This window comes from Oncorhynchus keta, chromosome 35 (assembly GCF_023373465.1).
Source record: "Oncorhynchus keta strain PuntledgeMale-10-30-2019 chromosome 35, Oket_V2, whole genome shotgun sequence".
Lineage (NCBI taxonomy): Eukaryota > Metazoa > Chordata > Actinopteri > Salmoniformes > Salmonidae > Oncorhynchus > Oncorhynchus keta.
The window spans coordinates 70,717,851-70,730,430 of NC_068455.1; the positions used below are offsets into that span (position 1 = coordinate 70,717,851).

The 12,580-nt window shown below is 42.8% G+C and overlaps 1 protein-coding gene and 3 non-coding genes across 4 annotated transcripts; all 4 read left to right on the forward strand.

Moving 5' to 3' along the window:
• The first annotated feature begins 212 nt into the window (after nt 1–212).
• Nucleotides 213–11,139, forward strand: LOC118368976 (eukaryotic initiation factor 4A-I). Its single transcript, XM_035753488.2, has 11 exons — nt 213–321; nt 1,646–1,697; nt 2,030–2,162; nt 2,789–2,928; nt 3,594–3,762; nt 4,313–4,422; nt 6,056–6,199; nt 6,709–6,846; nt 7,836–7,925; nt 8,191–8,270; nt 9,213–11,139. Exons 1-11 carry the CDS (start codon nt 299–301, stop codon nt 9,355–9,357), a joined length of 1,224 nt encoding a protein of 407 aa, XP_035609381.1. The 5' UTR covers nt 213–298; the 3' UTR covers nt 9,358–11,139.
• On the forward strand, nt 3,977–4,119 carry LOC118369355 (small nucleolar RNA SNORD10). Its single transcript, XR_004822593.2, has one exon. It is a non-coding gene; the product is annotated as a small nucleolar RNA SNORD10 (small nucleolar RNA).
• On the forward strand, nt 6,256–6,394 carry LOC118369357 (small nucleolar RNA SNORD10). Its single transcript, XR_004822595.1, has one exon. It is a non-coding gene; the product is annotated as a small nucleolar RNA SNORD10 (small nucleolar RNA).
• Nucleotides 8,809–8,951, forward strand: LOC118369354 (small nucleolar RNA SNORD10). Its single transcript, XR_004822592.1, has one exon. It is a non-coding gene; the product is annotated as a small nucleolar RNA SNORD10 (small nucleolar RNA).
• Nucleotides 11,140–12,580: the final 1,441 nt, after the last annotated feature.

Below are 12,580 nucleotides of genomic sequence, written 5' to 3' on the forward strand. Positions count from 1 at the left end.
GTCTGAGCGCGCTCAATGTTGCAAAGGGGATACCCAATGAAAACCGACATTAAGACTGCTTTTGCCCAATAGCTACATGCAATGGGAGGGTTATGCACTCTATCCCGCCTGCTTGTGTGCAAATCAACGCGATTATGCTGTCAATCACTTACTTAACGACGTATAAATTAGCCAATGATATGTCATAGTGGGGGGAGTCACAATTGATTGACATGGAGCTGCTGCAATGAAATCGATAGTTCGGTCATCACGTTGACGTATATATAAGGTTCCTACCACATTCTCATCCTTTGTGATAATGTCGGCTGAGTATGAAGATAGGTAAGGAATGAACGCATATAGTTGGCACTGTATTGCGTAATATTGTTTAAGTTGTCATTTTAAATAGGACATTTCGTAACGCATGTGTAATGAAAATGTATGCAATGTTTGAAGCAAAGTTGTTTGTTTACAGTCGCTAGCATATTGCGGGCTAGCCAGTTAATGATGATTTTGTGAACGTTAGCTCGTTTAAAGGTCCATCGACCCGGCTTTTTGAGAACTTTTTGACTTATCTGTAACGTCGAAAGACAGCGTTTTATCGTCAGTGGTATAAAAACAGGTGAATTGGGAAACATTGGGTAGGCTTGCTTTGAAAACCCCTGCCATATCGTTAGCCCAACTTGCTACTTTTCAGTGCGAGATGCGACGGTGCCGGTTTCTCCGCATACACTTGAGTGACGCTTTTCAAGCCTGGTCAAGGCCTTCCCGGAATACCGCCTGAATTGTTAATCTAGTATTGATGAACCCTACTTTTGAAAATACAACTACCTATTTATCTTCAGGGCAACATCGTAACAAATTACAGGTCAGCTGGATGGCGAGTGCAGGGGGAGATTTCACGCACATGGTCGTCGTAGTTAACGGTACTTTCTAGACAATGGCAGGCCTTATGATCAAGATGGAATGATTTACGATTGCTACTTTTTTTCTGACCTACTTAGCACACCGGACACGACTGGTGTATTTAAGAAATGGTCGAGATGTGATATAGATTAAGCTGACAAATGAATCGAAAAAGGGCTCTACTTTGGGCCTAGTTGGCTGGCTAGCAAGCTAATCCTAGTTTGACACGTATATGTAAACCTGGTACCCACTAGTCGTTTTCATGGGGCTTCATTTCAGTAGGAAAATGCGTTTCTCGGGTGTTCAAAAAGACTAAATTGCCCCCCGAGTTTTTAAAAAACAAATGTTATATATTCAGTCGTTTACGCTTGCTGTTATCCCGCTTGCTATCACCAGCATTCAGGCCGTGAAAAACGATCATCTTGAAATGGCGGCTTTGTAGACCATGGGGCTTTTTTCCTCGGAAAATGCCGCGCCCCCCTCGGTGTTCTACAGAGCGAACTCCAGTGTGCAATTCTGCTGTTCGGCAATAGTATTATCGCGTATGAAAAGTTTAGCTGACTTATTCTAAAGCTATTCTGGTAGATAAACTGCTTTTGGCGATGACACTACTATTACTGGGACTTACCTGCTTGTCTAGTGTAGCCTAACGATATACGTTTTTTAAAACTACAATATGCGAGCTTTTGTAAATAATAGGATTTCCCTAGTGTCATTAATGCTTTGTATTTGTTAATGACCATCTACTGTTAAATTTCAGACCTCCCAGAGACAATGGCCCAGAGGGCATGGAGCCAGATGGGATCATTGAGGTGTGTGTTGCTTCTGTGTGACAACTTCTACATTGGATGTGAAGGACTAGCTAGTTGCGCTATAACTCCAGTTATAACTAGATAATGTGTGAAATCTACCTAATTAAATGCGGACACTGTACATACTCAGGTGGTCAAGAGACTGTGTAATGAGGCCTACCTTGCTAATTTGATTCCAAAAGCTCCAATGTATGAAGTTAGATATGTTGTTGAGTTAAAGGATGGATTGTTTTTACCTAGTTTGAATGCACTGTCAGCTTACACTGGATATGATTGTCTGTAAACTTACTAAAATGTCATTTTGATGTCTATATTCTGCCCTCAACCTACAGAGCAACTGGAATGAGATCGTGGACAGTTTTGATGAGATGAACCTGGGCGAGAAGCTGCTCAGGGGAATCTATGCCTATGGTTTTGAGAAACCCTCCGCTATCCAGCAGAGGGCTATCCTCCCTTGTATCAAGGGTGAGTACTCAACCACACCCAATTTTCAGATGCTTAGGCATAATGGTAAAATAGTAAATTTAAGCCTTATGGGATCATTCAAAACATTTGAATGGTGATCTTGCCATGTCAATACAGCATGGTCACGACAGTGACTGAAATCTAAATTTTTCTTAGCTCGTCAGCTTGAAAAGACTAACCGTCACTTTAACTGAAGGTACTAAAAGTGCTGAAGTCTTTCCTTCTGCATGTTGCGTTCATGCCCCCTGTCAACTGGGCAAGGCGGTGTCCTCTAATGGCACTGTGTCTTATATCTGACAGGGGAAGAGAAACAGTCCATGTTCATCCCAGCCAGCTCTGTTCAGTGAGGAATAGGCTGGTTCATGCTATGGGCACAGATGACACAAACGAGTCAAATCTGGTTCATTTTGGGCTTAGTAGCTTATATTTACTGCCTTATTGAAACAACTCGGAAAGCGAACTGGTGTTGGTTGGAGGAGCTTTCTGGTTTAGTTTGCGTTTTAACTTAACATTATAGTAAAAAGTGTTGGTTAACACCCAGTGAGTAATGAAACTTTACACTAAATCAGGCTGAGTGTATGAACTTTATTTATATGCTGAGCTTGGCATTCTTGTCTTGTCTCCAGGTTATGATGTAATTGCACAGGCTCAGTCTGGTACTGGAAAGACTGCGACCTTTGCCATCTCCATCCTGCAGCAGATTGACATGGAGCTGAAGGGCACACAGGCCCTGGTCTTGGCCCCCACCAGAGAGTTGGCTCAGCAGGTGTGTTGACAAGGGAGGAGAGGGAATGAGCTGGACAATTAAAGGAATTAAAAACAAATGGGTAATGTTCACATCTCTAGCATGAAACAGTTGCATTTCTTGTCCTATAGCCAAGAATTGCATTTGAAGTGACTTTTTATTAGGTTTCGTTTCTGGCTTATCAGTGACCGCTTTTAAGACGTGCCACAAAGCTTACTTTGGTTTGGCCTGGGTTTAACAAGCTGCCACTGAAACCAGCAGTGCTAGCCAGAGGTGTCTGTAGCTTTGAAATGTAAACAGCTGACATTATGCTAACCCTGAAATGTCACACAATTCTAAACTCTGGACTTTTTGTGTTTTGACCTTATTAACCCCCCTGTCAACTGGGCAAGGCAGTGTCCTCCAATGGCACTGAATCTTATATCTGTCAGGGGAAGACAATCATTCCATGTTCATCCCAGCCAGCTCTGTTCAGTGAGGAATAGGCTGGTTCATGCTATGGGTACAGATGTATATCTGGTGTCCTTCACCATATACCGTTGAGGTTTTGATGTGGAAAATAGGTGACAGTCTTAGACTACAGTGTTTACTTTAGTAAAGAGAACCACCCTGCTATAGTCTGAAACAATCTGTTTCTCCCCTAATTGTATTTTGAAGATAATTATGTCTCCTCCTCCCCTCAATAGATCCAGAAGGTAATCTTGGCCCTGGGTGACTACATGGGAGCCTCCTGCCATGCCTGTATCGGAGGGACCAACGTCCGTAACGAGGTCACCAAGCTGCAGGCTGAGGCCCCTCACATAGTGGTGGGGACCCCTGGTCGTGTGTTTGATATGTTGAACCGCAAATACCTAGGTAGGTAGGGGTTAAACGATTGTTTACTTGACCATCAATGGCTGAATTTCTGCTTGGAGTGAGGCTTTTTAAAAAAGTACTTGAATACGCCTTATCCAATTCAACACGTGTAGTAGTTGACCAATTAACAGTGTAGTGGTAACATCAATGGTTTGTTGCACATTTTGTTTGCAGTGCATAAGACCTTCTTTTGACAGGGTAGGATTCTAGAGCTGTATAATGATGAAATCCATGCGTGTCAACTGACTCTGGAACCCCCTGAGTGTTCTAGTTCTACCACTCAGCGTTCTGTTGGCTGGTATGTTCTGGACCTCAGGGCTCTGGGACTTATGATCAGATTCCACACTGGCTGAATACAGTATTTTTCAATTACTCAGAACTTGGTTTGCACTTGGGTAAAGGCATTGAATCAGATGGTTCACTGGGCATTTACCCTCATTTTATCCCATCTGCCATGAATGTAGTAGTGATAATACCAGTGAAGACAGAATAGGTGACTACTTGTAGATGTATGTTTAATGGTGCATCACTCCACCGTGCCTCCATGCAGCCTCCAAGAACATCAAGATGTTTGTGCTGGATGAGGCTGATGAGATGTTGAGTCGTGGTTTCAAAGACCAGATCTACGAGATCTTCCAGAAGCTCCCCACCAGCACGCAGGTATGTCATTCTGACTAGTACTAACCCCAACCCACCAGCACTATTACACCCATCTGTAGTAACACTCGCTAGAATCTGATTAGAATTAACTTTATTTGCCAATATCTGTTTCCTCTAGCTTGAACTGTCTTAAGTCACTTATTATACCTTTGATCTAACTGATCTGTAGGATAGGCTTTAATAATTATCCTCTTAGAACTACCCATCCCGGATCAGGAGAATATTCATCAACTACACTAATTAGCATAGCGCAACTGTCAAAAAATATTACTAGAAAATATTCATATTTGTGAAATATAGTGAAACCCAGCCATTTCAGGTTTTGAATGATGCTTTTTTATCGATAGCATAACATTATGTCCAGCTAGCAGCAGGATGCTTGGTCACACATTAGAAAAGGAGTCAAATTACCCGTTTACCTTTGATCTTCAGATGTTTTCACTGACAAGACTCTCAGTTAGACAGCAAATGTTCCTTTTGTTCCATGAAGATTATTTTTATACCCAAAATACCTCATTTTGTGGCCACTGGAAATGGCAGTCATGACAACGCTGAATTCCAAATTATGTCCATAATATCGACAAACATGGCAAACGTTTTTTATAATCAATCAAGGTGCTTTTCAAATATCTATTTGATAATATATCAATTGGGGCAATTGGCTAGGAGCGAGAGGAAATGTGACTACCTCTGTCTTTTACGCAAGAATCTCTGAGCACTCAGCTGGCCACTGACGCAATGTAGTCGTTTATGCTCATCCTTCAAAATAAAGGACTGAAACTACATCTAAAGGCTGTAGACACCTTAGGGAAGCCACAGAAAAAGACAGGGGTATCAAAATAAGAGTCACTTCCTGATTGGATTTTTCTCCTGATTTCGCCTGCAATATCATCTCTGTTATACTCGTATACCATATTTTTACAGTTTTGGAAACTTTAGTTTTCTATCCTAAGCTGTCAATTGCTGTGTACTTTGCTTTTAGTAATGAACTTGATTCATTTTAACTGCTCTCCAGTGACTGGCCTCGGTCCCAACCCATAACTTATTGGCAGTTTACAACTTAGTCACCTGTTGCCCAACTTTCAGTTTACCACTGTTCAGCACACCAGTCACTCCTGTGGATGTGGTTGGCATTGCCTCTTTTCTGAGGTTGAACAGTTGACTTCAAGGGGCTATTCATTTTGTATTTTTCTCGTGTGAAAGTCCATTCTCCGCCCTTGCTGCTCCGAGACCCAGAAACTGGTAGTGTCTATGTTATTAGGTGAATGGAAGAGTTCTCCCCACCAAGATAAGCATGACATGATTCGGAATAGTTTTGATCTGCCGTACCCCCTTGAAACAACTTGTCGGTAGGAAACCATGCACCTGTAAAATTAGATTGTTTTAATCTAATAGTACTCAATTGATTTGTTTGAAATACTTTTGGTCTCCACCCTCTTGACTAAGGCGCCTAGTGAATTGACTCTCCTGCTCCTCGATTACTTTTGACCTTTTTCAAAGGGAGGCGCGAAGACTCCGGCTTTAAGCAAACACAATTGACAAGTCAATTGACTTCAACACATCTAACAACTCTTTATCGCTCCTGTTAATTCAAATGGTTAAACATGCCCTTTAACCTCTGACACCCCTCTAGGTGGTGCTGTTGTCTGCTACCATGCCCCAGGATGTCCTGGAGGTCACCAAGAAGTTCATGCGTGAGCCAATCCGCATCCTGGTCAAGAAGGAGGAGCTTACCCTGGAGGGTATCCGACAGTTCTACATAAATGTGGAGAAAGAGGTGTGTGTTGCCATTAGGCATCGATCTAAGATGGGTTTGCATTTGGGAGGGGGGGGTGTTCTTGATGAAATTCATGCATGTCAACTGATCCAGAATTCCCCCCCCCCCCGGGCCTCTCAGTGGCCAGTTGGCATTCTGTCAGCTGCTTGTTAGAATGGCCTCCGGGCTCACTGGGCGTGATCTGACTGTAAAGCTGCGTGTGGTACACCTTCATGATTTACTGTCCTGCCAAAGACTTTCCTCTTGTGAGATTTTTGCTCGTAGTCAAGTTGGACTAGGGTAGAGAAGTATGAGTGAAAAATATTGGGTGGTTAATCATCTGTTTTGATGCGTTCTATACTTCTATTTCGCCATTTGTACCTAAACTTGCAAGGCCAAACTAAATGATAAGAAAGCTACTTCTGATCAGACCATATCGATATTGTGGAAGGTTATCCTTGTTAGTGACTAAACTCACATCCTTGACTGCCTAGTCATCTAACCCATTGTCAATGTCTCCCCTCTACCAGGAGTGGAAGCTTGACACCCTGTGTGATCTCTATGAGACCCTGACAATCACCCAGGCTGTGATCTTCATCAATACTAGGAGGAAGGTGGACTGGCTCACTGAGAAGATGCATGCCAGGGATTTTACTGTGTCTGCTCTGGTAAGACTAATACCTTTTTGACTAACCATTAGGGTGGATAGAGGGCACCACCATGCATCGCTGCTGTAATGTTGTGCGTGCCCGCTTAACTTCTATAGACTGACCTGCCTACTCTAGCTGTTGCTATGAGGTCTCTGGCAAGAGTAAGGAACCCCATTTGAGCTTTAGCCATAGCATGAATATAACTTGGACCTTATGCTACAGACTAAATGCTGGAGAATTGAAACTTTTTTAAGTTTAATTTATGGTCATTTTAGATCAAGGCACTGCGTGGTCAATTTAACATCTGCATTTACGGTGATGCATCCTCTGCAGAAGTCAGGGCATCCCTGCTTCAGCTTCACGGTGCTGTTGTCAGGGGAGCTTGTTTATACAGGACCTCTTGCCCCCACCTACAATGTCAGTGCGGAACTATATGGAGTCCTCAGCCTTACAATATTTGGGAGGCGTGTTAGTGTTAAGTTTATTCTGTGTGCCTCCGGAGGCTCCACAATTGCCTCACACCTCCATACGGAGTCTCCAATACCTTTTCAGATCAAGCTCAAATTGGCTCTTAGATTTGTGACCCAGGCACAAGGCAATCATGGTCATGTCCATAAGTGTTGTCTGATTTCCTTAATGTAACTGTCGATGTGGGGTTGTCCCATACAATTATTGTGTGCGTCAAGTCAATGGGGTCAATTCTATTTATATGATCTGCCCCCCCCCTGTCAACTGGGCAAGGCGGTGTCCTCTAATGGCACTGAGTCTTATATCTGGCAGGGGAAGAGAAACTGTCCATGTTCATCCCAGCCAGCTCTGTTCAGTGGGGAATAGGCTGGTTCATGCTATGGGCACAGATGAGGCAAACGTATTATTTTTACACTGTATAGCATTTTGACAACCCAGTCTAAAGGCCACACCAATGATAGTCTACAATAGCCAAAGGAATCTCATACTGTTGTCTTATGCATTCATATGACTTGTAGCTCATGTCTGATCTCTTCTAGCACGGAGACATGGACCAGAAGGAGAGGGACTTGATCATGAGGGAGTTCCGTTCAGGCTCCAGCAGGGTTCTCATCACCACTGACCTGCTGGTAAGTCCCTTCCTGTTAATGGTCGCCCCCACCCACTCCCTGTTAATTTAAGCCCAGAACTCGGCTACCAGCTTGGTCTTTGGTAGTGGATCTAGTCTGCTCTCCAGTGACTGGGCTCAATGTCTCTACTCATGTAATTCTCTAATGTAATGTCTGTTTACTTGTTGACTGACTATGTGAAACATGTGCATCCTCTTACGCTTTGTCACCAGTAGAAGTACAGCGCTAATGAGTGATTATTCCCTCGGTCTCTGTCCCGCTCCAGGCCAGAGGTATTGATGTCCAGCAGGTGTCCCTGGTCATCAACTATGATCTGCCCACCAATAGAGAGAACTACATCCACAGGTGACTAAGTGCAATTCCCAGAAGGCAGCGGTAAAATGTTGAACATTTGTTCAATGTTGAACATGCAGAGTGATATTTTGACACCAGGGTGGTACATGTTTGACATGCGCCAACATACGTTTTGACTTTGTAGGTGGCAACTCTTGTTGCTTCATACCATTATGAACGAGCTCAAGCGACAGTGTGGGCCCTAATGTTCTGACACTCAGTCATTCTGGAGAGGCCAGCGACTAGTCTGAATTACACTGCTATTGCTAATGTTGTCAAATATTACTTATGAAACAATGCCTGCATTGTCATCAGTTGTACTTTAGACTGATATCAATGTTGCGCACTAGCAAATTGTCAAATGGCTATCTAATGGTGTGCTCCACTCAAATATTATACACTAAAATTATTACAGTTTTTCGTAACTACTTTCTAATGTCATTGTATTTCCAAGCCATTGAAATGCACTTGATAATCATCAGCGCTCATTGATTAGCATGTTCAGTTGTGCATCTGCAACCATTGATAGTAAGCATAGGTTTCTAAAGCTGTATAATGATGAAATCCATGCGTGTCAACTGACTCTGGAACCCCCTGAGTGTTCTAGTTCTACCACTCAGCGTTCTGTTGGCTGGTATGTTCTGGACCTCAGGGCTCTGGGACTCATGATCAGATTCCACACTGGCTGAATACAGCGTATTTGATTGAAGTTGAGGTTCCTTTCCAGGTTCTCTTACAATGCATTTAATGGAGTACACTGGGTAGAATTACAGAATTGGGGAGAACGAGTGGCTAAATGTGAACTCTGCCAATTGTTCCAGATAATGGGTTGAACTGATCTATTGTCCAGTAGCACCAAGCAGCTCCTCTACATGCAGCCGTCCCATATCAACATGTTAACCAAAAGAGATTAAACTAAATATCCAACCTAAACCCTCCATTCTCTCCGGTCAGGATTGGTCGAGGGGGTCGTTTTGGCCGCAAGGGAGTTGCCATCAACATGGTGACTGAGGAGGACAAGCGCACGCTGAGGGACATCGAGACGTTCTACAACACCACTGTTGAGGAGATGCCCATGAACGTGGCTGACCTAATCTAGATTCTGGAAGATTTCCTTCTGCCCTGTCCCAAACCTTCTGTCCCCTCTCTCAATCCCATTGGCTTCAACAACAAAAAAAACTCCAATCAGTTAAAACGACGATCACTCAGATCCTGGAGCCCTCCCCCTCTTGACCCTATTTCACCTTTGATTCCTATTCTTGTGATTGCATACCGACTGGTATTCAAACTCATTACAAATGATTTTACTCTTACACTGGGGGTTTTGTCTTGTCTTCATAGCCCTTTACGGTATTCTGGTCAGGTAAGTATAGAATAGCTTCAGTTCTACCACACACACACCGCTTTCCAAAGTCAAAAATGCATTGTCGAAGGGGCTGTTCCTCTTTGGTTTTTAAACCCCTGACACCCTGAGATGGTTCTAAATGATTGGGTGCCCAAGCACTAAAGACTGAAGTTTAGAACTGATACTGGGTGATAAGTTTTAACTCCCCGGAGTTTGATAGAGGGCACACATGCATCTTTGCCGTAGTGGCTTTTGTGCATTTTAGTTATTTAGCCGATGCTCTTATCCAGAGCGTCTTACAGGAGCAATTTCTGTTAAGTGCCTTGCTCAAGGGCATATTTTTCAGTTGTCTTGGGGTTTCGGGCCAGTAATCTAACGGTTGCTGGTAACGCTCTTAACCACTTGGCTACCTGCCATCTGTGCCCTCTATTTAACTTCATGGACCGACCTGACCACCTTAGTTTTGGTCTACTCTTTACCCCCAATTGATTCAACTTAATGGCATTTGTGTATAATGTTGGGAAGTGACTAGCTTTTAGTTAGGGTGACTCTGGCTGCATCTGACACTGCACCCTATTCCCTATATACTGCACTATGTAGGCTACAGGGTGCAATTTTGGACGTGACCTCTACTATTGTGACGTGCTTCATTGATCTTCAGTCAGTGGGTGTTAATAGTTAAGTGTGATAACATTACTATTGCCCTTTTGGGGGGGGGGATCTTGGAGAAGTAATAACTACCAGAATAGTACTTCAGAAAAGACTACAATGTATCCAACTGATATTGGTATCCAACTCGTCTTGGGAGGTGTGTTTTAAAGGGGTTCAAGGAGCAGCATCAACAAATAAAAAATAAAATGTAGAGAAGTGATCATGAATGAGTATGAAATGTTTCCTTGATCCTGATCTCTGCTGTGTGATTCTCTTGTTTATACTTTCTTTATCCTTTTGTATAGTCCGACGTTTAGCATTATTTTAGTTTGAAGCCTGCCGTGTATTGGTGGGGTGACAGGACGACTGCTGCTCAAGGAAATTTGACATTCCAATTTTTCCCAAAAATTCCCAGGTTTTCCACCAATCGCGGTGGAAGGGTTCTGCAGCCCTACAGAGATCCAGCTATGCCTTGTTTCCAATTGTCACAAACCCGGTTGTGAGGATTATACATTTCACAGGCTATTTCCTTCAGTTTATAATTTTCTTTCCAGAAAGATTCGATTTGAAAGGATAACACTTTTGTAACCTACCTCACCAAACTGTTGGAGAGGTCTTTATACGAAGGACCAACCTATAAATGAGGGCGACTGTCTTTTATTTTTCCGTTTTATAAAATTGCCTGTCACTGGGTGGGCGGAGAAAGGAATGTGCAGAGTTATTGCTTGGTCAGTGCTATTTTTTAACTGAATTTATTAAAGGAAATGTGATTGTTAACATTTTTTGAGACGGAAGCCGTGTACCAAATTTTCTACATTGGGTTCTGTATAGTATTTATTTTAATGGTCTTAAATAAAATAAAGGTATTTCTCCTTTTTACAAGAACTATGGTTGACGTTGCATTCGTGTCCATTTTCACACATTAGGTTGTCAATAGTATTTGAATAATTTTCCTGGTGTTTGTAGTTGGTTTATGTTCATATCTGCTTTCACATATTTAGGGTATGCCATAGACATTGGCTCTGTCCTGTTGTCCTACAGTGCCACTGAGTTGGTGAACTGAAAGGGTGCCTACTGCTAGTTTTTGTACAGGTGTAAAGCCACGGTTGGCGACTGACTGCAACCTGCAGTTATGGGCTGTTTAACGAATATAAATCATTGGCTGATCCTAATGACCTTGATGGAGTTGTGATCCCTCCTAATCCATAGGAAGTCCCACCCAGTTTAACTTGCAACAGTGAAATAATTCAGTGGTGCTGCCTACGAAACAGGCTTTTGGGCACAAGTCATGAGGTAAGTCTCGTATTTCATTTACATCTTTAGATGTCCGAGAGTGGTGGGTTAACTGGTCCTGTTCAAAATCATGGTTCAAGTTGCATTCATATGTACTAAAAAAAAACTTGTCACGTGCTTAGACTGATAAGCTATCCATACGGGTCCTTTTCCAACAATGCAGTTATCAATTTACTAATCTATCACACATTTAAACATCTCAAATTGGCCTAAGAAAACATCCTACCATTGATCTTGATAAATCTCAATTGATAGAGGTGGTAGGTTAAAAAAAACTTTAAATCGCCACTGGGCAAATAAACTCAGGCTGCCCAACTTTGAAACCGTACTGGAATGAGGTTGTGACGAGGAGTACAGCAATAGGTGGAAGTGACTTTTCGTAGCAGGTTAGGAAAGCATTTTATCTAACTCTTCCTAACCGTAAGTTCTCCTAACCTGCTACGTTAATTATCCAATCCTGCTGCGTTAGTTCTGACCTGATGTGTAATTTCTCCTAACCTGCTCTCTGCTAACTATTCGGAACCCCTGAAATTATGTTCCTGGTGTCTTGTGAATTGACCACTGCCATCACCCCCAAGACCTGTGTTTAGACAAGCCGCCCAATTCTTGATTTTCCACTAATTGGTCTTTTGATCAATCACATGAGATACTTTTCAGAGCTGATCTGATTGGTCAAAATAGCAATTTGTAGAAAACAATGTCAGAATTGGGCTGCGTGGCTAAACGCAGTTTAAAGTACACTTGGTCTGTTTCAAGTTGCTCGAGTTCAGGGGTGTTAAAATCTTACGCTACAATGTCCGGACTACTGCTGGTTTTCTGCTCTACCTGATGAAGTGTCCCGTGTTAGAGGGGTATAATGACCATTCATTCTCACTGCCCTCTCTCAGGGAGTCATGGTTGCCAGGGGTCTTGTCACACTTCTAACTATGCAAGTCATTTAAGAACAAATTCTTATTTACAATGACGGCCTACATCGGGCCTTACCCGGACGACGCTGGACCAAATGTGTGTCACCCCATGGGATTCCCAATCA

What these genes read in the sequence shown, in the direction of transcription:
- LOC118368976 (XM_035753488.2), top strand. Translation starts at nt 299, where the DNA reads ATGTCGGCTGAGTATGAAGATAG. An exon ending in AGCCAGATGGGATCATTGAG is followed by an intron (nt 1,698 to 2,029) that starts GTGTGTGTTGCT and finishes CTCAACCTACAG; the next exon opens with AGCAACTGGAATGAGATCGT. An exon ending in TATCCTCCCTTGTATCAAGG is followed by an intron (nt 2,163 to 2,788) that starts GTGAGTACTCAA and finishes TCTTGTCTCCAG; the next exon opens with GTTATGATGTAATTGCACAG.